Source organism: Chrysemys picta, chromosome 5 (genome assembly GCF_011386835.1).
Source record: "Chrysemys picta bellii isolate R12L10 chromosome 5, ASM1138683v2, whole genome shotgun sequence".
NCBI lineage: Eukaryota > Metazoa > Chordata > Testudines > Emydidae > Chrysemys > Chrysemys picta.
The window spans coordinates 46,201,720-46,225,435 of NC_088795.1; the positions used below are offsets into that span (position 1 = coordinate 46,201,720).

General features: G+C 42.8%; 1 protein-coding gene across 7 annotated transcripts in view; it reads left to right on the forward strand.

The window, feature by feature from the left end:
- LARP1B (La ribonucleoprotein 1B) overlaps positions 1–23,716 on the forward strand; it is a 108,598-nt gene that overhangs the window by 71,346 nt on the left and 13,536 nt on the right. For all 7 annotated transcript variants that reach the window (XM_065597679.1, XM_065597678.1, XM_005282756.5 and 4 more), the window contains 6 exons: positions 7,113–7,287; positions 8,556–8,719; positions 9,447–9,821; positions 12,664–12,775; positions 22,031–22,242; positions 22,685–22,791. In XM_065597679.1, the coding sequence (XP_065453751.1) occupies positions 7,113–7,287; positions 8,556–8,719; positions 9,447–9,821; positions 12,664–12,775; positions 22,031–22,242; positions 22,685–22,791 (1,145 nt within the window). The remainder of the gene's footprint in view (positions 1–7,112; positions 7,288–8,555; positions 8,720–9,446; positions 9,822–12,663; positions 12,776–22,030; positions 22,243–22,684; positions 22,792–23,716) is intronic.

The following is a 23,716-nucleotide window of genomic DNA, read 5'->3' on the forward strand; positions in this document are numbered from 1 at the left end:
GTGAGGGATTGAAGGGGAGGGGAGAAGAACCTGAGCCCTGGCTGCCTCCCAGTGAGGGATTGGGGCAGAGAGGGAGGAAATCCTGAGCCCAGGTCGTGGGGTTCCGGCTGTCCCCATTATCCCCTCCTCCCAGGTGTGCATGGCTCTTTTGCACAAGCCCCACCAACTCAGGGCTGACAGCCAGAGCTCTTCAAAAAAAGAAGTAAGAAAAAAAAAAAAGCACACCACTCGTGCCTCCCTTGACACATTCCCGCACCTCCTTTGGGAGGCCTGCCCCATAGTTTAAGAACAGCTGCTATAAAGCATATAGTATATTCAAAGACGCTAAGTTTTCAGTTGTAAGATTAACTCTTTATTTCCCTGATTTTATGTGTAACTTAGTGTTACATTTAACTAAATTTATTTGTATTTTCTGCACTACACCAGCATAGTTAAAGCTGAAAAAAAACCCACTCTAGTGTTTTCTATATATAAATTTATTTCAATTTTGTGAAGCAAAATAAAGCTATATTGGAATAAAGTGCCTTTATAACAGTGTAACTGTCTGCACAGGGGCTTTTACCAGCATAACTTTTGTCAGCAAAAAAGTCACACCCTTTAGCAACATAGTTAGGTCAGTAAACTTTTAAGTGTAGACCATGCCTCAAAGTGCTTTCTTACATGGAGGGTAGAAAATGTAAATCTTAAACATGCTTAGTCTTGTTTGATGAAAAAGAAAGAGACGGGAGTTCTTGTATCACTGAACTTCTTAAAACAATTAAAGTATTGGTGACCCAGTCCAAGCAAGTTCTGTCCAGTTGTCAGTGAGAAGAAAATGCTTATAAGGAGCATACACAAATGGCGCTCTAGTCTGAGGGGAGGAATTCTAAGGATATGTCTACACTACGGGATTATTCCAATTCTGCAGAAATCGGTTTTTGAAAACTGATTGTATAAAGTCAAATGTATGCGGCCACACTAAGCACATTAATTTGGCGATGTGCGTCCATGTACCGGGGCTAATGTCGATTTCTGGAGAGTTGCACTGTGGGTAGCTATCCCATAGCTATCCCATAGTTCCCCCAGTCTCCTCTGCCCATTGGAATTCTGGGTTGAGATCCCAATGCCTGATGGGGCCAAAAACATTGTCGTGGGTGGTTCTGGGTACATCCTCCCCTTCCTCCTGGAAAGCAATGGCAGACAACAGTTTCGCGCCTTTTTCCTGGGTGAACAGTGCAGACGCCATATCACGGCAGGTATGGAGCCCGCTCAGCTCAAGACAGCAGTCATGAACATTGTAAACACCTCACGCGTTATCGTGCAGTTTATGCTGAACCAGAACCTGCAAAACCAGGCGATGAGGAGGCTACGGCAGCGCGGCGACGAGTGTGATCAGGACGTGGACATGGAATTCCATCAAACCGCGGGCCCCGGTGCTTTGGAGATCATGCTGTTAATGGGGCAGGTTCATGCCGTGGAACGCTAATTCTGGGCCTGGGAAACAAGCACAGACTGGTGGGACCGCATAGTGTTGCAGGTGTGGGACGCGCAGCCAGACACCAGGGCGATTAGAAGAGCACACCAGGAAGTGCTGCACATCAGAGAAGCTTTGAAAACCAGTTTCATGACTTGCCAGGCTACAGTGTGAACGTTCTGTTTGTTTCTCCTTGATGAAAATCCACCCCCTTGATTGACTTGTTCTCTGTAAGCAACCCACTCTCCCTTTCGATCCCAGCTTGCTTTCAAAGGAAATAGTCACTATTATTTAAAAATCATGCATTCTTTATTAATTGATTATAAAAAGAGGGAGAGAACTGAGAAGGTAGCCCGGGTGGGGTTTGGGAGGAGGATAGGAGGGAAGGAAAAGGCCACTAAAAAAGTTCAAAGTAATGACAGCCTTTTGGTTGGGCTGTTCACTGGGGTGGATTGGAAAGGTGCATGGAGTCGTTCCCCCCCCCCCCCTGCGTTCTTACACGTCTGGGTGAGGAGGCTATGGAACATGGTGAATGGGGAGGAAGGTTATACAGCAGCTGTAGCGGTACTCTGTGCTCCTGCTGCTGTTCCTGAAGCTCCACCAGACGCCAGAGCATGTCCGTTTGATCACGCAGCACCCCCAGCGTTGCAGCCTGCCACCTCTCATCTCGAGCGTCCCTCCTGTCCTCAGGTTCACTGGCATCTTTCCTGTACTTTGATACCATGTCCTTCCACTCATTCAGGTGAGCTCCTTCACTGCAGGTGGATTCCATGATTTCCAAGAACATTTTGTCTCGTGTCCTTTTTTCGATGCCTTATCTGAGATAGCCTTCGGGACGGAGGAGGGAGGCTTGAAAAATTTGCAGCTGTGGGAGGGAGGGAAGGAAAAAAGGGAGAGAAATATTTAAAAAGATACATTTTACAGAACAATGCTTATACTCTTTCACGGTGGACAACACTATTCACATTACATAGCGCATGTGATTTCGGTACAAGGTCGCATTTTGCATCTTAATATTGAGTGCCTGCGGCTTTGGTGTTAGAGAGCACAGACGCAGATCCGGGCAACAGAATTCGGCTTGCATGCGGCCATGGTAAGCCATTGTCTTTCAGTTTCTGCAGCTTTCCTACAAGCAGCACCCTCCTTTCCCACATACCAAGCAAAGCCTGTTGAGTGCTGCGGTTTTCCTGTTAATGTGCAGCAGCAGAAGCCAAACTAACCCCTCTGCCCATCCAATTCTCTGGGATGATCACTTTATCCCTCCCCCCCACCGTGTGGCTGGTATCAGGGAAGATTCCCCCCCTCACTCCCCCCTCTTGGCTAACTGCAGGGAAGGATTTCTTTTCAGCCACAGGAAAACAGCCCAGTAGGAACGGCCACCTCTGTCCCCTTAATTAAATTCCTGTATTTCAGCCAGGTTACCATGAACGTTATCACTCTCCTGAGGATAACACAGCGAGATAAAGAACGGATGTTGCTTGAATGCCAGCAAACACCGGGACCATACGCTGCCAGGCTTTGTCATGCAATGATACCAGATTACTTGCTACTAGCATGGCGTGGTCAAGTGTCCTACCATGGAGGAGGGAATAAGGCTGCACTGCTCAGAAACCTTCTGCAAAGGCTTTTAGAGTACCTACAGGAGAGCTTCATGGAGATGTCCCTGGAGGATTTCCGCTCCGTTAACGGACTTTTCCAGTAGCTGTACTGGCCACGAATGCATCCCAAGTCCTCAGGGCAAATTAATCATTAAAAACCGCTTGCTTTTAAACCATGTTTTATATTTACAAAGGTACACTCACTGGAAGTCCCTTCCTTGGCCTCATTGACTGGGGGTTGGGAGGGTGCTTCAGTCAGGCTGAGAAAAAGATCCTGGCTGTTGGGGAGAAAGGAGTGCTGTGTGCTCTCCGCAAGCTCGTCCTCCTCCTCCTCCCCATCCACAGAATCCTCGGGCATGGCTGAGATTACCCCCACTTTGGAATCCACGGTCAGAGGTGGGGTAGTGGTGGCGGCCCCCCCTAGAATTGCATGCAGCTCAGCGTAGAAGTGGCATGTCTGCGGCTCTGACCCGGAGCGACCGTTTGCCTCCTTGGTTTTTTGATAGGCTTGTCTGAGCTCCTTAACTTTCACGCGGCACTGTAGTGAGTCCCTATTGTGGCCTCTCTCCATCATGCCCTTGGAGATTTTTTTCAAATATTTTGGCATTTCGTCTTTTGGAACGTAGTTCTGCTAGTACTGAATCCTCTCCTCATATAGCGATCAGATCCAGTACCTCCCGTACGGTCCGTGCTGGTGCTCTTTTTTTCGATTCTCGGACTGCATGGTTACCTGTGTTGGTGAGCTCTGCATGGTCTCCTGTGCTCTGCACACTGGGCAAACAGGAAATGTAATTCAAAAGTTCACGGGGCTTTTCCTGTCTACCTGGCCAGTGCATCCGAGTTCAGATTGCTGTCCAGAGAGGTCACAATGGTGCACTGTGGGATAGCTCCCAGAGGCCAGTACCGTCAAATTGCGGCCACGCTAACCCTAATCCAAAATGGCAATACCGATTTCAGTGTTACTCCTCTCGTCGGGGAGGAGTACAGATATCTATATTAAGAGCCCTTTATATCGAAGTAAAGGGCTTCGTTGTATGGACGGGTGCAGGGTTAATTCGGTTTAACACTGCTAAATTCGAGAGAAACTCCTAGTGTAGACCAGGCCTAAGGGTCCATAAAGAAAATGAGATCCCTTCTGGGTTGAGGACATTGTTCTTCCTAGAGTCCAATGCTAACTTCTGCTATGGAGAGGACTTCTCACTACTCTGTGAAGGACTAAGACCTTGCCATGAAATTATATTTGTGTATACAACAAAAAGTATTCTTGACTTGGAAAAATCAGATGTTCTTTCAGACTTTGAAATCACACACAGTGTCTAGTCACTTCGCGCCACTGTCTCTCAGCAATCCAACATCCATGAACTATGGATTGAAGGGGAAAGAGGCAGAAGACTACTCACAAGCATTAAAAAAATGTAGGGTGAAACATACTACTTTCTTAAATAATTGTAGGTCCTGTAGGAACTAAAATAAAGTTACAAAAATTCCCATAGCAACATCTTTGTATTGCCACCTCAAATGGTTTTTTTAAAATATGAATCAGGCCCTCAAATATCATAATTGGCTTAAAATGAGATTTTAAAAGTGGGGTTCTTTTATTTGCCTTCTGGGTTGAGTCTTTACAATTTAGTGGGGGTAACATTTTTAAGCTTTTCTCTGTAACCATTAATGGGTAGGAACTTACGTTCCAAAAAACAAAAACAAATCCCTCATTTGTGACCACTAGCCTAACGTTTCCAATTTTGCATGATTTTATGATGGGGGACATTGTGTACCAGATAAATCAGATTGTTGTGAATTTGTTCTGGCCCCAATCCCACTGGTACCTTTTTTCCATACATGGGCAAACAACTCCTTGTTGCTAAGATTAAATTTGGTTCATGAGGATTTAAAGGTGAATCCTGTGACCATTCCTTCCCCATCTGTACCTGTTTTATTGCTTCTGACTACACTGCATTTTTATGGGTATAAAGCAAATGGATTAGTGGCAAATAAAATGAATTAATTTTTTTTTAAAAGTTACTATAATCCACTTCCCTCAATAATTGTCTTGGTCACAGATTAAAGTAAAGAAAAACTGTTTGTGGTCCTGTTACAAAAACCTGCAAAATGAAAAGTTAGGAATTTTTTTACTTTGGACATGCCAGGACGTAGATAACTAACTTCTTGGGTAATTTCACCCTTGAAAAACAAATCTTTATAAAGGTTAGATGAGTTAACCTTGTTAAAATAATCTTGAATGAATTTGCCAAGTAATTCAAAACTAAAGGTTTTAGTACCTAGTTGAATTTCACAGCTCCTTTATTACTATTAGCAGTCAGAATTTTACTTTTTACGGTGTTTCACAGGTTAGCATTTCACTTTATCTGTTATTTCTTATTTTACCTTTACACCCCCCACAAAGTGCCTGGCAGCAGGATGTGCTGAGTTTTCTAGATGCCTCTCAGTCAGTGTTTCCAACTTCCCTACTGCTTGATCTTATTCCTGGCAAGTAGGTTATGGTCCTGCTTTGTCAGGTTCAGTCAATACTGGCTACTGAGGTCCCTGTATGGGCCACCAGTGTTTCCCCACAAGGGTTTGAATTTACTTAGTAATTTAAAGAGATGTCAGATCAGTCAGCTTGGTTGAATTTTATTAGTCTATTAGACTGGACAGTGAATAACAGATACATTACCACAATTTGTGAGAACCAGTTTTTGCAGCCGATGACTATTAGCTTGCACTGTTTTTGTTCTGAATTGGCTTATGAATTGACATTTTTGTAGCCCGCCTGTTTACAATTTTGTTCTCTGTATGGGAAAAGAGGAAATAACATCTTATTTTTACCCATAAATTTCCAATATATTTAAATGTTTACAGAAAAGAGAGAAACATATTAAATTCTAACCTAAGCATATGTTTCTTGTTGTTAATGCATCACTAAAAATAATATATCTTGCTTAACAATCCTTGTAAATTGTCAGATCTTTTCTAGTAGTTCTCAGCAAACTATTTCCCCTTCTCTTACCATGATTCCCAAAGCACTGTGGGAGTTTGACTCATAGGCAAGCTATAGGTTTCAAAGGTCAACAAAGCTGTGGCCAGTCAGCTCTCTCCATGTGACTCAGAATGCAGTTTCTCAGCTAGCAGCAGTCACCGCATCCTCCCTCATGTCAAAGGAGAACTCCACCAGCAAGCTGTACAGCTACCCAAATTGTAAACCTATTAGCAAAAAGGGAAGGAGAAACCAACACTGTAGGGCACACTCAGCAGTTGGTTTCTATCCTTCCATTTCCCTTGGAGTTTAGAGGAGATTTATGCCAGTTACCCATTCAGCCTTACACTAACCAACTTCATGTGACAGACCATTCCATTATACAGACTACCTAAAATTATTCACTTTTTGACTCTGCTCCCTGTTTTTCATCAAATGCCAAAAATGAAGAAAAAAGTTACAAAACTTCTAAATCCTTGTAAGTCAAGCAATATTTTTTTGGTATTGTTTCTTGCAACTTTGTCATATCACATTAACACTGGAAAATAATTGCAATAAACTACTTTGGCAGTTGCTGAACTACTCAACTTCATTTCATTGTTTAATTGTCCAGAAAAGCAGTTTGCTTCATGTTCCGAGTGAACGCTGTCCCTTAAATAAGGAATTATAAAGAATCATCAATTTTGGTTAATTGGTGCTCTGCATCTGGGCTTCAAAAATATAACTAGCAGCTAATATTTGAAACTGTATGCCACAATAATTAAAACTATGGTACTGAAAATAAGTGGTGCTGAGTTTTATACTGACTCGTCCAGGTTGTCCTAATTTAAAGGTAAGTTTTCTTTAAAATAGTCACTAATTTCTGGCATGCAGGTGTTTGAGAGCCTAGTGCTCGTTTGCATTGAAAATGTTCCTACTTACGTCGGACAGTAATGTAAAGATCTGTAGAGGACGACATAGTTTAAATTCCCTCCCAGATAATCATGGGATTGTGTTTAATTTCACTGAGAGAGTCACAAAAGATATGGTTATCAGCAGTGTTGGCGATGTGTATATTTTTTAATGGTGAAACATGTTTATCTCACAGGCCCTAAAGGATAGTACAGAAGTGGAAATAGTGGATCAGAAGATGAGAAAAAGGGTAGACCCAGAAAAATGGCCAATTCCTGGTCCACCTTCACGGAATCAGCCACAAACTGACTTCTCTCAGCTCATCAACTGCCCAGAATTTATACCAGGCAAAGCTTTTGGTTCATATACTGGTAAAGAATTTATTTCATAGAAACACAAAATTTTAGGACTGAAACTGCTGTCTAGTCCAACAAGTCTGCATTTTATTTTTCATTAATATTTGATTTCATAGTAGGAATAGCAAGTATAAAATTCAACTCTGCTAGTTGGAATGGGAATTGCAAGGCTGACAGTTAGAAAGGCACAGTGTGCCAGAAGACCGTAAACTTGTGGTTAATGTTGCATGTTTTTCCAAGAGATGTGCATGTTTTGTAAGATTACCTTCTCTTTGGTAAATGGAAAGATGTAGAGAGTCAAGACAGAGTTTCAGATTTAAAACTGAATTTCTTTGCTTGTCATATTTTATAACATTAACTCTATTAAAACATGTATTTCCCCAAAGGAGCCAGCAGTAATATATCCCTATCCATAGGACTACATCTCTAGTGTATGACTGATCATATCAAACTGATTTCAGAATAATTCATAGATTCTAAGGCCAAAATTGGACCATTGTGATCATCTAGTCTGACCTGTATAGCACAGGATATGGAACTTCCCCAAAATAATTCCTAGAGCATATCTTTTAGAAAAACATCTAATGTTGATGTGAAAATTGTCAGGGACGGAGACTCCACCACAACCCTGAGTGTATTGTTTCAATGGTTAATTACTGTCACGGTTAAAAATTTAACTCCTTATTTCCAGTCTGAATTTGTCTACCTTGGACTTCCAGCCATTGGATTGTGTTGTACTTTTCTCTGCTAGATTGAAGGAGCCCATTATTAAATATTCCCCCCACACACACACCCCAATGTAGGTACTTACAGACTGTAATCAAGTCATCCATTAACCTTCTCTCTCAAGATAAATAGATTGAGCTCATTGAGTTTGTCACTATAAGACTTGTTTTCTAATCCTTTGTTCATTCTGTGGCTCTTCTCTGAACGCTATCAATATTCTTCTTGAATTGTTGTCACAAGAACTGCACACAATATTCTAGCAGTGCTCGAACCACTGCCAAATACAGAGCACTGAATTTGTCACTAATCATGCTGTTTGTTTTATGGATAACTTCCATTCCGTCAGAGGCACTTTTAATTTATGCTGGAGTCACCAATGTAAACTGTTCTTTAAAATATAGAATAGCAAGTAATTGAGTCTTTTTTTTAATTTGTTCTGATCAGTGTCATATTTAAACCTTAATTAGAAATAGGAATTATAGCTACAATGAAAGTAAAATCTCGAATGCAACAAAAAAAAAGAAAAACCTGAATACACAACTAATTTACAATTTTAGAGTCTGCACCAAGTTCTCCAAGAATGGGAAGCCCAAAGAAAAGCACTGAAACAAGTAACCTTCAAACAATGTCTAAAGGATTGTCTACAAGCTTGCCAGATCTGGACTCTGAGCCTTGGATAGAAGTGAAAAAGAGGCATCGTCCATCCCCAGTCAAACTAAAGGTACTGTTAGCTACCTTGATAAAATGTTAAAACACCTCCCCCCTAAAAAATTCGTTGTTTGCATATTTTCTGAAATATTACAGTATACCACTGCTATGTAGTGAGAGGGAGTGTTGATACCGTCACATAAGCCTAATTAACACTCTTCAGGATACTTGCAGTCTGTATGAGCAGAATGAACTAAATTTGCTCCAGATCATAAAACTGTCCATTATATTGAACAAAGAACTGTTCATATTATAATGGATCACCTAACTTGATATTACAATATACATAATATATATGTAATAATTTATCCTAATTTGGAATCTTAAGAGTATTTAAAAGTAGAAGGAAAGACCACTCTTAATTTTGGAAAATGAACTGGCCCTTAAAATAGGGCCCATGTGCAGTGGCACAGCTGGAGGTGTTTAGGTTCTGTTGAGAAATTATATGTTTTACAGTGTGAGAGAGAATTTAGTGAAAAGCTGGTGTCAGAATTCTCTGTGGACCTTAGCACTGTAATTTTTGTCTTTGTACTAAGCTTAAGAAACCCTTGCAAGTCAACAGCAATTAGACAGCTAACAGCCATTTGTGCCTTTGAAAATGCCTTTCAAAATGTTCCTCTTAAGGTTTATTGTTTTCATCCATTGAGATGATCCTGTCAGTATCCATTAAAAGAAGTAACAGAATAACCAAGTAATTTGTTTCCCAAAGAAAATGTCATATGTTACCTTTCTTCATTCAGGAATCTGTGCATACACTAGAGCACACACCAAGTCAGCAACAGCAGGCCCCACCTTCACAGGAACAAGAACAAGAAGAGCTTGATTTTTTGTTTGATGAGGAGATGGAACAAATAGAAGGTCGCAAAAATACATTTACTGATTGGTCAGACAATGATTCAGATTATGAAATTGATGACCACGATGTAAACAAAATTTTGATTGTAACACAGACACCACCTTATATGAGAAAACATCCTGGTGGAGATCGCACTGGCAACCATGTGTCTCGTGCAAAAATTACATCAGAACTTGCTAAAGCTATTAATGATGGTTTATACTATTATGAACAGGATTTATGGATGGAGCAGGGTGAAAATGATTCTACAGCCATAAAGGTAATTTTTTCTGTCATACAACTTAAACAGATGTTTGACCAAACAAGCCTAAAATTGACTATTATTCCTGCCACTTATACTATCAAAAATCTAATTGGGTGGAAGAAAATAGAAAATAATTATCATATGTATACCTATAGTATGTGTTTGTAATTATTTTGTTTAATTTTAACTTCTGATTGCAATTTAATTACTTGCAAATGGCTGCATATCATCTGTCATGCTTTCTATTATAGACCCTAGGTGTAGCAGAGGTTGCTAAATTAAAGATAAATGTATCTCTTCACCCTCAAACTTAAATCTAAGCCAGTGAAGGAATAGTTTGTTTTAAACAATAGGGTATTTTAGGCTGGTGGGGTAGTGTTTGAATGCTAAGAGTATACAATAGATAATTCAGACTTTACATGTGCTCAAACAGCTTGAATTTAATACAATTTTTAAATGTGTTCATAGGAAAGACAAATTGATTTCCCTGTTTTGGGGGTAGGGTAGAGTATGAGGGAATGAAACTGAAGTCATTGCACTGTAAATTTTATCTTCAATTTTTTTTATCATCTATAAAGTTAGGTGGCATGAAAGAGCAAGTAAAATGCCAGATTTAATACCCACAACCTCATTTTAATCTATATTTCTATTTCCTTGCCCATCTGTGGGTCCACAAAACAGGAGTGAACCTGCAGAAGTTTAGTCCACATACTATAATATGGAATACTACTAAGGTGGCCTATGGCCAGAGGTGAAAGTAAGCCGGTACGGCACGGCACGGTGTACTGGCAAGAGCCGGTATGTTGTGCCAGACTGGACCGGCTTCTCCAGCGGGGATTTAAAGGGCCCAGCGTTCTAGCTGCTACAGGGAGCCCCGGGCCCTTTAAATCACTGCCGGAGCTCTGGCAGCCGGGCTCAGGCGGGAATTTAAAGGGCCCGGGGCTTCCCGCAGCGGCTGGAGCCCCGGGCCCTTTCAGTCACCACCAGAGCCCTGCCATGGCTACCACTGCCCGAGCCCAAGCCCTGTCACCCCGGGGTAGCGGTGGCAGGGATCCCATGGTGATTTAAATGGCTCAGAGCGCCGTGTTGGCCGGAGCCCTGGGCCCTTTAATTCGCCCCCAGCCGCCTCTGCAGCTGGTAGCTCCGGAGTGATTTAAAGGTCCTGGGGCTCCCAGCCACAGCTGGAGCCCCAGGGCCTTTAAAATTTGAAAGGCCCCGCCTCTTTGCATTGAGGCCACACCTCTTCCGGTTGAGGCCACGCCTGCTCAGGACTCCGGAATACCGTTAAGTCCTTTAAGTTACTTTCACCCCTGCCTGTGTCCCTAAAGGACAAACACCTCTGTCTGTAACCAATGGATTTTTAAACACACTGGTGGTTTTACACCGAGTAGCTGGCCAGCAAGCTACCTGAGCTGCTGGAACCTCAGGAACTCAGATTTCTCCACTCCTGCCCTGTCACATGTTGCTCACTAATCAGTCATTCCAAGGAACCCCTCTTTGTGAGTTAGTCCTCCCTGCTCCTTGTCAGATCCACTTCTGACTTTGGGCAGTGCTGTGAGTGGCAAGTTTACAGGCAGCTGAGCTGGATTACCATCATATTTAGGATAGTGTTTGTACTTCCATTTTTTCCACCCTTGGTGAGCACTGGATTGAGGCAAATCATGGTGGCAGGACCCTATTTCAGTATGGAACAAGTAAAGAGGACAAAAGAATGGGAGTTACTAAAGAAAAGGGGAAATAGATACAAGGATGGGAAAAGAAGAAGAAAGAATATAGGAGAAAATAAGGAATAGATAAAGATCGAAAATGCAAGGTGTCTGTAGACTGTACAGTAAACTGCAAGAGGACAGTAGAAAGAATGGAGGGGTAAATGTTTTCTCCCACCTCATTCTTTTAATTGTTGGTCAAGATTTTCAAAAGTGCTTAGTGATTATTTTTTGGGTGCATTGATTTTTGGGTTACCAATTTGAGTTATTTCAAAGAGGCCTCATTTTTCAGAAAGTATTTAGCATCCACCCTCTGAAAAAACAGACATCTTTAAGGAATTTCAAGTTGGGCATCCAAAGTTACTAGTTACTCCTGATATTCTTTGTGTTCAATGTTGAAATGAGGAGAGAGAGAGTAAATTGGAGATGCCCACTCCTTCGTCCCCCGCCCAAACTGCCAGAATCTTCCTGTGCACACCTTACTATAGAGGAAAGATGGTTTGGCACAGGACAGAAACTGGGAAAATGAGGGTTCTGTTGCCCTTTTATAAAGTAGGGTAACTTTTTCTAGTTCCATGAATTTGGTCGTTGAAAACAATACTAAGGCCTGGTCTACACTAACCCCCCAATTCGAACTAAGGTACGCAACTTCAGCTACGTGAATAACGTAGCTGAAGTCAACGTACCTTAGTTCGAACTTACCGTGGTCCAGACGCGGCAGGCAGGCTCCCCCGTTGACTCCGTGTACTCCTCGTACCGAGCAGGATTATCGGAGTCGACGGGGAGCACTTCTGGGTTCGATTTATCGCGTCCAGACAAGACGTGATAAATCGAACCCAGAAGTTCGATTGCCTGCCGCCGAACCAGCGCGTAAGTATAGACGAGCCCTAAGGGGCGCACACTTTGCTTCTATAAGCCAAGCTCATTGCACATGTCCAGGGGCGGCTTCATCTTCCATTTTCTTTCACAAGCTTGCTGTGTGCAACCTCCCAAATTCAACAGAAAGGCCTGTGGTTGTGCAGGATCAATTGTGAATGAATTCTGCTTGACGTGTTGCATGCTGGTGCAACTCAATTCTGTGAACTTGTCAGTTTTTAGATTGATACATAATTGTCACTTTTGTAATTGTGAAATTTTCTCTTCAAATTCAGCAAGAGGTTGAAAACTTCAAGAAACTAAATCTCATCAGTAAAGAAGAGTTTGACAGTCTTACACCTGAGCCAAACCAGGAAGTTCTTCCATGGCCTCCAAGGTCACAACAAGGTAATAGAATTGTACTTTCTTTATTATTTTTGTTACTTGTGTTATTCTCACGACTGAGAACTTCAGTCATGGACCAGGACCTCGTTGTACCAGGTATGTACCAACACAGAAAACAAAGACAGTCCCTGCCCCTAAGTGCTCATAATCTAAATATAAAACAAGTGATAGCAGATGGGTACAGACAGGGAAGTACAAGGAAACAATGAGACTGTACTGGTCAGCATGATAAGCAATGGTGTCAGCACGTCAGCAGCCCAACCATTGTAAAAAATTTTATAGTCCTCATAGCACAGTAGAGTTTTCAGGAGAGTTTTAAAGAAGGATGAGGAGTTAATTTTGTCAATGTTTAAAGGAAGTTTCTCCCAGGCGTGAGGGGCACATGAGAGAGCCCAAAGATGATTGTTGGAAAATTTAACAAGTGCACAATGGAGGCTGACAACATGGGCTGATTGGAGATGAAAGTTGACTTTTTCTATACTGAAGGACAGAGGGTGGGGATAGATCATGAAGGGCCTTAAAGTAAATTAAAGACCAGTAACTAGTTTGGTATGATAGAGAAGAGGGAGCCAGTGAAGGGATGCAAAGAGAGCAGGATGGATAAAAATTGGTGTTGTTTTTTTTTATTTTGTTACTTAAATTGTAATAAGCTTTCCTTTTTAAAAGTAAACCTGTTTAAAATGAAATCTGAATTTGTTACAAACTATGTTGAGGCCTAAACTCCTTATAATCTCTTAAAATACTTTCTAAAAAGTCAGGCTTTATAAATGTGGCACAGGAGGTCACGTACTATATTAAGGGCTTTATTTTGTTTAATAAAAAAATTTGTTCTGTTTTGTATTTAATTAAATTCCAGTTACCATCTTAATGCAGTTTAACACAAATCTTGAGCAAAAAGTAATCTAGTAAATAAGCAATATATCATTCACCATTTTCTAATGTACTAAAAATGTGTACAATTAAAATCTGAAAATATGCTTAAATAAATGTATATGGTTATGCTATACCACTTGAGGTAGCAAAAAGATGTACCAAATCTAGTATAAAGGCTCTATTTAGTTATAAATCAACATGTTTTAATGGTTATGTACCCAGTGAGAATGCACCTTTCTTTAGAAAATAATTGAAAAAACAATGGAAAAGTTGTTTAAAATCCGATGTAAATTGAAGCTTTCCACTTGGTGATTTAAATCATTATTCAAATCAGCAATTTATATCTCCTTGATTTAAATCAATCCATCCTGCAAGAGAAAGATGACATGGTCAAAACCATTCAGAATGCTGTTGTAAAGAACATTACCAGCAGGGCAAGATGGCATTTGTAAAAGCCAGAGAAAAGGATGTTGTGTAATTGAGACATAAAATGATGAGAGCCTGGACGAGAGATTTAACTGTGTGGTGGATAGGAAGGGCCATATCTGAGAAATGAAAAAGAATCAGCAAGACTTAGACATAGCCTGGATGTGAGGCTCTAGAGAGAGCTCCAAGTCAAAGATGGTACCCAGGTTATACACCTCAGTCAGAGTAGAATGGTGGTGGTATCAGTGATCCAGAAAGGAGGTCAGGCAGGGGGACAGCTTAGGGGGAGGAAGAGTAAGAACTCTGTTTTAGCCATGTTGAGCTTGAGCTCACAGCTAGACAGTCTCAAAAAGATGTCAGAGAGACAGGCTGAGATTTAGTTTGGACAGCAGGAAACCAGTCTGGAGTACAGATAGATCTCTGAATCATCTATGAGGTAGTTGAATTCGTTTCTGGATGAGAGAACCCAGCAATAAGGTGTAGTGGGAGAAGAGTAAGGAACCAAGGACAGAGCTCTGTAGGGCACCCAGAGAAAGCTGGAGGGGGTGTTTAAGAAATCCTGCATTAAAGAAACTTCATGTGCTTTAATTTTGGTTCTGACTATAGTCTGGGGTTTTTTGTTGGTTGGTTTGTTTGTTTTTAACCAAAGCTCTATCTAAAAGATATTTTTGTTAGCCTGTACTGTATTAGAGCATCCTATATGTTGATACAGGAAAATAAATGAATGTGCATCTGCATCAGTACACATAAGCGAGAATTTCAGTTATTTCACTACTATTGCACACCAACAGAAAGTGTTCTATAGTGCAACATGCCATTACAATATGCAAAGCAAAAGCTGTTGTTGAAGTGAGGCATTATGGTCACTAGGATATAGATTTTAAGGAAAAAATAAATATTTTACAATCCAAAGATATTTTTCTACTTGATACAGACATCATTTACAATTTGGATTTGTCATATCACTGTATTTGGCTTTATCGTATTGCTATACAGTACATCAAAGAGTTAAACTTACCAGGCTGTTTCCTATCTTGGGTAGGAAATATTGAGGCTCGCAATAACAATTTAAAAGCAGTTTAATTTTATTAGTTGGAGGTTAAGTCCATCAATAACTATTAGCCAAGATGGTGAGGGATGCAACCCCATGCTCCAGGTGTCCCTTGCTTCTGATTGCCAGAAGCTGGGAGTGGATAATGGGAGGGATCACTCAATGATTTGCCTGTTCTGTTCATTCACTCTGAGTATTTCTGGGGGAATTCTGCACACAATACTTTAAAATTCTGCATATTTTCTTCATCAAAATAACACAATATAATCATGCCTGTTGCAATTTTGGTAATTTATTTAAACTACAATATAGAAAAAAGTCACAATAAGTAAAATAGATCCTGAACGCTAATCTAACCTCTTTGTGCCACTCTCGCACAGGAAAAAAGCCAGAAAGCACATAGATCTTCCTAGCTGAGGATTCCCTTGGTATAGAAGAGTCCTGGCTACTGTCCTATGCCAATCCCTACATAGGAAACAAGGCAGGGTGGGGGAAGGAGTATGCTCAGCATGCTACACTCTTGCCATCCTCAGCTGAAGATGACCCACTGGAGACCCACTAGCTGACATATTTTTGAGTAACTGCCCCTGACCTTGTATTCCTTAACTAACCATAAATAACGTACTGAAGATTTTAAATCAAGCATGTGCTTGACCAAAAAGATGTCTTGTATCACTCTAAAGGTCTATAAAGTTAAGCTATCAGCAAAAGTGCCTCAGGATGATCTCTGCTATTCTGTGATAGTACACAGGGAGATATGACACAGGCAGGGATGCAGGTGGACTGCTGAGCTGGATGAAGAACGGGGATGGGGAGCATTGGAGGGAAATCCCCAAACTGCCTTTATCTAATAATAATGTAGCTAAGTGTGACCCTTTATTTCTAGTTATTAGTCAACTAATATATTCAGCCATATGCTCAGTATTACATCATAGGCAACTGAAGAGCAAGTAAGGGCTGGGGAATCAAACTCACAATTTATATTGGCTACTGACCATCTCCAGCAAGGTCAGTAGTAAACAGTTCATGAAGCACATTTTGATAGGAAAATTTTTCAGTCCAAAAATTTAGACCAGTTCTAATCACTAAACCACCATAAGCCCATACTGTCCTTTACAATAAGGCTCCTTTACACCATTCAGGCAATGTAAAGGAGCCTTAAAACTTTCACACCTGTTTTATGCTCCTGGGGAAATTCACTAAGAATGGGAACTATTCACTAACACAATGGAAACAACTAAGCAGTCAGACTGCTACATTTAGCTCTGCCTGAAGGGACAAGCCTGCCTTAGGCCTACTTCCAAATAACCCTTAGATCTGCCTCTCCATGCTGGGTGCGCCGCAATAGCAAGCAAGAGGGACAGAGTCTCTCTTGTTCGCACGCCCCTCTGTCCCGCCCTTGCCCCCCCCAGCAATGATTGACATCTCTCCACACATGCACACCCATGCCCCTCTTCCCTCCACTCCTTCCCCACTGATTTGTCTCCCCCAGCTGCTCTGGGGTGCAGGGTGGGGCGAATGACTGCTCTTGTGACTCTCCCCTCAGAAGTCATTTTCCTGCAGGGAAGCAAAGAAATCTGCGGACATGAATTCTGTGCCTGTGGAGTAGCACGGAATTCCCCCAGGAGTACTCTGAGGCACCTTGCATTGACCACGGTCAGAAGGCAGGATACTAGTTAGAGTGACTATTGGTTTGACCCATTGTGGCTGTTCTTAATGTAGTTTTTGGAATAATTCACTGTTTCCATAAATGAATACAGTGTTATCAAAACTTCACAATTTGTTTTATGAATGTTTTATTTCCATTAAATTGCTACTGTAATTTACAGTAACATCAGGAATTATAATATTGAAAATCATAGTAGTACGTGTTTTGACACTGATTTTGAATATCTCAATATATACAGGCCTATGTTTCAACTTGTACTTGTCTAGTTTGAGATGTCTAAGAATTTTAGATAGAATTTATACCCATCTGCCCCAAGACACAGACCTTTTCTGATTAATTTCCTCCCTCTTTGTGTAAGACAATGGTATGCGTATACCATAGCTGCTTCTGGATAGAATTAGATTTGGGGAAAATTTTTGTCAAAATTGCTTAGGTGACTTCAGAGCCCAAGTTCCAGTTTCAAAATTAGTTAGGTGCTGAAGAGAACCAGAAGCTCATCAAAAGTCATTGAGACTTAGGACGTGCCTAAGTCAGGTTTGAAAATAGAACTTGGGCACCAAAGTCACTGAAGCACTTTTGGCAATTTTACCATTGTTCAGATGTGTGACCACATTGCAGTCTAGTGGCTGCATTTTATAAAGGATGCAGGGCCAGATTTTCAAAGATTTTTAGGAGCCTAAAGATGTAGATAGCATCCTAGTGGTATTTCAAAAGGACCTAAGTAAGTTAGGCACCTAACTTGCCTCTTACAGGTAAGTCTAATTCCATCTGGCAACAGAAAGAGGAACACACACACTCACTAGTTCTTATGTTACACATAGAAGGGGAAATGGAATCAGGAAAACATTGGCTCCTAGGGGAAAAAAGTACAGATTATCTATCTGATTCTAAAATTATTAGACTTTTGCTTAAAATGCAACAAAAAGAAAGCAAAACTTTTTGTTAAAATGTACATAAATCCAGCATTAGTCGCCATGTTCTGCATAGTTTATTTTGTGTGTGCAATATATTTTCCCCATCCTATATATCTTCATGACTGTTAGCAACATTACACTTTACTTGTAATGAGCTCAAGCCATAGAAATACTGGAACTTTAACAAGCTTTTAAGTAATGTTATCTTTTAAACATTTATTTAACTAGTGTTTTATAGAAGGCTTGATAGAAAATTACTGACATTTTTCTGTTTTCTTAAAATATGTTCAGCTTATTTTTGTAGTACATTTTTTATTCTCTTTTTCTCCCCTAACTTAGTCTCTTGCTAAATCCTTTTACTGTTGCTTTTCTAAAATCACCAGTCTGCCCTTTCTTACAAAAGCCTTTTCTGATCTTGAATATCTCCTGGGTTGATTTAACTCAGGGGTCTGCAACCTTTCAGAAGTGGTGTGCCGAGTCTTCATTTATTCACTCTAATTTAAGGTTTCGCGCGCCAGTAATACATTTTAAAATTTTTAGAAGGTCTCTTTCTATAAGTCTATAATATATAACTAATCTATTGTTGTATGTAAAGTAAATAAGGTTTTTAAAATGTTTAAGAAGCTTCATTTAAAACTAAATTAAAATGCAGAGCCCGCCGGACCGGTGGCCAGGACCTGGGCAGTGTGAATGCCACTGAAAATCAGCTTGCATTCCGCCTTTGGCACGTGTGCCATAGGTTGCCTACACCTGATTTAACTGAAACATTTTGGATAAACTGTATTTGGTAGTCGGGACAGAAAGTTACAGTAATCAAGGCAAGAGATTTGCAAGATGTAGATATAACTTCTAGCAGTGAATATAGTTTAAGTAAGGCAGTTTGAGGTGAAATTTTGAATTTCTTAACTTTGTTTGTAAGTCATAATAGTTCTTCGAGTGATTGTTCATGTGTATTCCACAATAGGTGTATGTGCTTGCCACGTGCACTGGTGCCAAAGTTTTTCCCCTAGCAGTACCCCTAGGGGAGCCCCGTAGGATCCCTGGAGTGGTGCCTCCATGATGTGGTATAAGGGGCACTGCACGCTCCCCCCACCCTCAGTTCCTCCTTGCCACCAGTGAAGGTGCTTCGGAACTGCTCTGCTCCAGCTTTGCTGTAGCTCATCCCCAAAACTGCTTGTTCATTCAGTGTATGGTACGTTTAGTTAGTTTAGTTTATCTAGAGCACCCGGGCCGGGGCATGCCCCGTGCCCTGGGTTTTAAGTCGTGTGACACTTCTAGGCGATCTATGCCAGTGAGTGATCTGCATGCGAACTATTTACGCTGTTTGGGGGAAACCCATCTCGGTGATCGCTGCAAGATTTGCAAGTTGTTTTAAGCCTCGGACCAAGAGAGAAAGGGACATTAGGCTCCGGGCTATTCTGATGGAGTCGGCGCTGACCCCGGCTCTGGCGCGCTGCTCCGAGTCGGTAATGGGCACTGCGGTGTCAGTGTGCGGCGACCCTTCGGCACCATCGACTAGTCAGCACCGCTCCCAGTCCACGGGACACGCCAAGAAGGCTAGGAAGAGCCTCCCTCCCACCAGACAGGTTCGAGACCCTGAAGGGGCTCATCGACACGGTCACAAGGTTTCTGGTGACAGACAGAGTGTGCCTCCAGCTTTTGGGTTGCATGTCAGCGTGCATGTATGTGGTCTTTCATGCCAGACTCAAGATGAGGCTCTTCCAGCTCTGATTGGCCTCGGAGTTCTCCCAGGCCAGGGACAGGATGGACTAAGTCCTCACAGTGCCCAAGCCAGTGATCACCTCCCTATGGTGGTGGTCCTCCCCAAGAAACATGCTCTAAGGGGTCCCATTCAGGGGAGGGTGCCGTCGCTGGAACTGGTGTCCAACATGTCGGACCTGGGATGGGGGGGCCCATGTGGGGAATGTTCAGAAGCAAGGTCTGTGGTTGGCTCAGGATCGGACCCTCCACATAAACGTCAAGGAGCTCAGGGCGGTACGGCTGGTGTGCATGGCCTTCTGCTCGCACCTGGAGGGCCGGATGGTCAGGGTCCTCACGCACAACATGGCCGTGATGTTCTACATCAACAGGCAAGACGGGGCCTGATCCTCTGCCCTCTGCCACGAAGCCCTCAGGCTGTGGGACTTTTGTATAGCCCACGACATCTGCCTACAGGCCTTCCATCTGCCAGGCGACCGGAACGCATGGGCGGATTGCTTGAGCAGGGACTTCTCCTCTCAGCATGAGTGGTCTCTCCACCCAGAGGTGGTGCACAGACTTTTCCAAGTGCGGGGAACTCCCCAGGTGGACCTGTTCGCGACTCGGCAGAACCATTGCTGTCCCTGGTTCTGCTCAGGGGCTGGGATGGGGCGCTATCTCTGATGCCTTCCTCCTGGCTTGGTCAAGCCAGTTTCTCGATGCCTTTCCCCGTTCCTGCTGATCGGCAAGGTCCTGGAAAAGATAAAGACGGACAAGGCCCAGGTCCTTCTGATTGCCCTGGCATGGCTCAGGCAGCATTGGTACGGGACCCTCACAGGCCTGGCGGTCGCCCCGCCATGGCCATTGCCATCCCACCCGGACCTGCTCTCCCAGGACCAGGGCCACCTCCTCCACCCCAACCTAGCGGCACTCTACCTCATGGCGTGGCTGCTTAATGGATAGGTAGGGAGGAAAGGACGTGCTCAGAAGGGGTTCAGCGCATCCTCCTAGAAAGCAGGCGGCCCTCCACACGCTGAGCCTACTTGACAAAGTGGTCTCTGTTTTCCAGGTGGGCGGACGGGCGGGGCGTTTCCCCGGTGTCCGCCCCGATCCAGCTTATTCTCGACTACCTCCTTCATCTTAAGATGCCAGGGCCTGGCGCCCTCGTCAGTCAAGGTGCACCTGGCGGCCATATCGGCCTTCCATCCGCCGGTGCAGGGCCAAGTGGTATTCTCCCATGCTAAGGCTGGTTCTTTAAGGGGTTGGCTCGTCTCTTCCCGTATGTTAGGCCCCCAGTCCCACAGTGGGATCTAAACCTGGTGTTGGCCCATCTCATGGGGTCCCCATTTGAGCTGTTAGCCACATGCTCCTGGAAGGTGGCCTTCCTGGTAGGGATCATATTGGCTAGGCGGGTCTCGGAACTCAGGGCCCTGACCTCCAAGCCCCTGTACACACTGCTTCATAAAAATAAGGTCCAGCTCTGCCCACACCCGTCTTTCCTCCCGAAGGTGGTTTCTGCCCATCATATGGGTCAGGACATTTTTCTGCCAGTCCTCTGCACCAAGCCCCATGTGTCCAGTGAGGAACGCCGCCTCCACACACTGGTTGTGAGATGGGCTCTGGCTTTTTACCTGGAGCGTAATAAGCCGTTCAGAAAGTCCTCGCAAATGTTCATCGCCTTGGCCGAGCGCATGAAAGGTCGGCCGATCTCCACTCAGCGGCTCTCCAACTGGATCACCTCATGCATCCGTACCTGTTATGACCTGGCAGGAATCGCTCCGCCCCCAATTGTGAAGGCGCACTCGACTAGGACGCAGGCCTCGTCGGCTGCCTTTTTGACCCATGTCCCCATTCAGGACATTTGTAGGGCTGTCACGTGGTCTCCAGTTCACATGTTCAACTCACATTATGCGATTGTCTCTCAGACCAGGGAGGATGGCAGGTTCGGCAGGGCCATTCTCCATCCCGAGAGTTTGTGAACTCCTTCCAACCTCCAACAGATATAGCTTGGAATCACCTATGTGGAATACACATGAGCAATCACTCGAAGAAGAAAAAACGGTTACCTTTTCCATAACTGGTGTTCTTCGAGATGTGTTGCTCATGTTTATTCCACATCCCACCCTCCTCCTCTGTCAGAGTTGTCTGGCAAGAAGGAACTGATGGTGGGGGGAGCGTGCAGCTCCCCTTATACCGCGCCATGGGGGCGGCACTCCAGGGGTCACTAAGGCGCTCCCCTACAGGTACTGCTAGGGTTAAAACTTCCGGCAGCAGTGCATGTGGCGAGCACGCACACCTATTGTGGAATAGACATGAGCAACACATCTCAAAGAACTCCAGTTACTGAAAAGGTAACTGTCTTTTTTCCAGTGAGTTTTGTATGTCTTGATTAACAGGAGCTTTTAAAACCCAAACTATATAAATTGAGTTAATTTAGATGGAGGTTAAGCAGTATGGGCTGCATCAATAAACTCATACTTTGTCCTTTGTTAATTAATGTCGAAATTTTTAGGCAGAATACAAATGAATTTCAAAGATATTCTGTCTGTCCATTAAATGTCAACTGAAAATGAAATACTTCTGTATACATGTATGTTAGCAATCTAAGTCTCTTTTTCTATTTACAGATTTAACAGATGAGCTAGCTTGCAAATTGTTTGGTGTTGTAGAAGTACCTCCAACAACAATGGCTCGTTCACTGCCAACAGCAGTCCCAGAATCTCCAAGAGTTCATCCTGCCAGAACACCCAAAACACCTCGTACCCCAAGGTTACAAGATCCCAACAAAACGCCAAGATTCTATCCTGTTGTTAAAGAAACAAGATCCATTGATGTAAAGGTAAACAGAAAAACCTTGTGCATAAAGTTTCATCAAGTCAAACTTTTTTATTAACATAATGCAACAGTACTGTTAGTTATCTTCACTTCTTTTTGTAACGGGGGGTGGCTTATATTGTTTTAAACAACTTACTTTACTGATGTTTTCTCCAGTTCTGAGAAATGGCATCTTTGAGTTGGGTAAATATCATTAGAAATTCCATAATGAAAAGGCAAAATATCCAAAGACATTGAATTTCTGTTTAAGACTGGTTCTTGGGTTATGATGCTGGAGTTTTATGACTTCATGTGACTTCACAGTGTGTTATACGCAACATGAAACGTTGAGCTGTAGTTTGGGGGAAATAGCAGCTTACCTGATCACTTGTGATTTTTCCAGTTTTCAGAAAGTGACTGCAGTTACATCAGTGAAATACTTTGCAATGTTGCATTTGTTTTTTTAGATTCCAAGAAAAAGAAAAACACGACATAGTACAAACCCTCCGCTAGAATGCCATGTTGGTTGGGTAATGGATTCCAGAGATCACAGGCCAAGAACATCTTCTGTGAGGTAGTAATTTTTATCATGGAATAATTTGCTGTGATTTATTCAGTGCATAGAGCCAGTGGAACAGTTATTGGTGAGAAGTATGTGAATATGCAAAACGTATTTACAAATGAAGAGGACTGGTGGACAGAAGGAATACAGCAAGAAAGGAAAAAGGGATTGGGGAAAGAAAAGTGAGAATAAAATACAAAAGAATAGCAGGGAAACGGTGAAGAGAGAATACAAGGAGACACATCAACTGTTAGCCCCAGGTGCAGCACTGCCCCCTTAATTGGGCCAAGAGGGAGCACCTGTTCGGGCACAGAGGAGCTAGACCTACTTCAGTTTTAGAGTCAGCTACCCTGTGACATACCTCTCCCCGTTTTTCAGGAAAAACCTGCCTCTTTCACAGGCAGAATTTTTCCCTGAGCTGTGAGGCCACATCTGGACTGCTCTCACCCCTAACCCAAAACAAAAAAAAATTCCATATAAACTCATTCATATATACCTGGATTCCCCAAGTTCTGCACAGTCCTTAATACCAGTATTAAAATTCATATCTTCAAGACCAATCAGTCTATATAGACCCTCATCTTCTCCAGGGTTTCAAAGTCTCTGCATGCAGTCTCTAATTCTCCCTCAGGCTCACTGACTATCAAGATCAGGTGACCTCTTTCCTTGCAAGTGTCCTGATCTTCCACAGGCAGGTCTCTTTCTCTCAGGGCTGGTCTACACTACCACTTAAGTTGATGTAATTTATGTGCTGAGGGGTGTGAAAAAGACATTCCCCTAAACAACGTAAGTTACATCGACCTAAGCGCTGTCCACACTGGTGGGAAACGCTCTCACATAGACATAGCCGACGGGAGAGTGCTCTCCCATCAGCATAGCGTGTCTTCACCAGACGTGCTACAGTAGCGCAGCTGAATCAGTGTAGCTGCACTGCTGC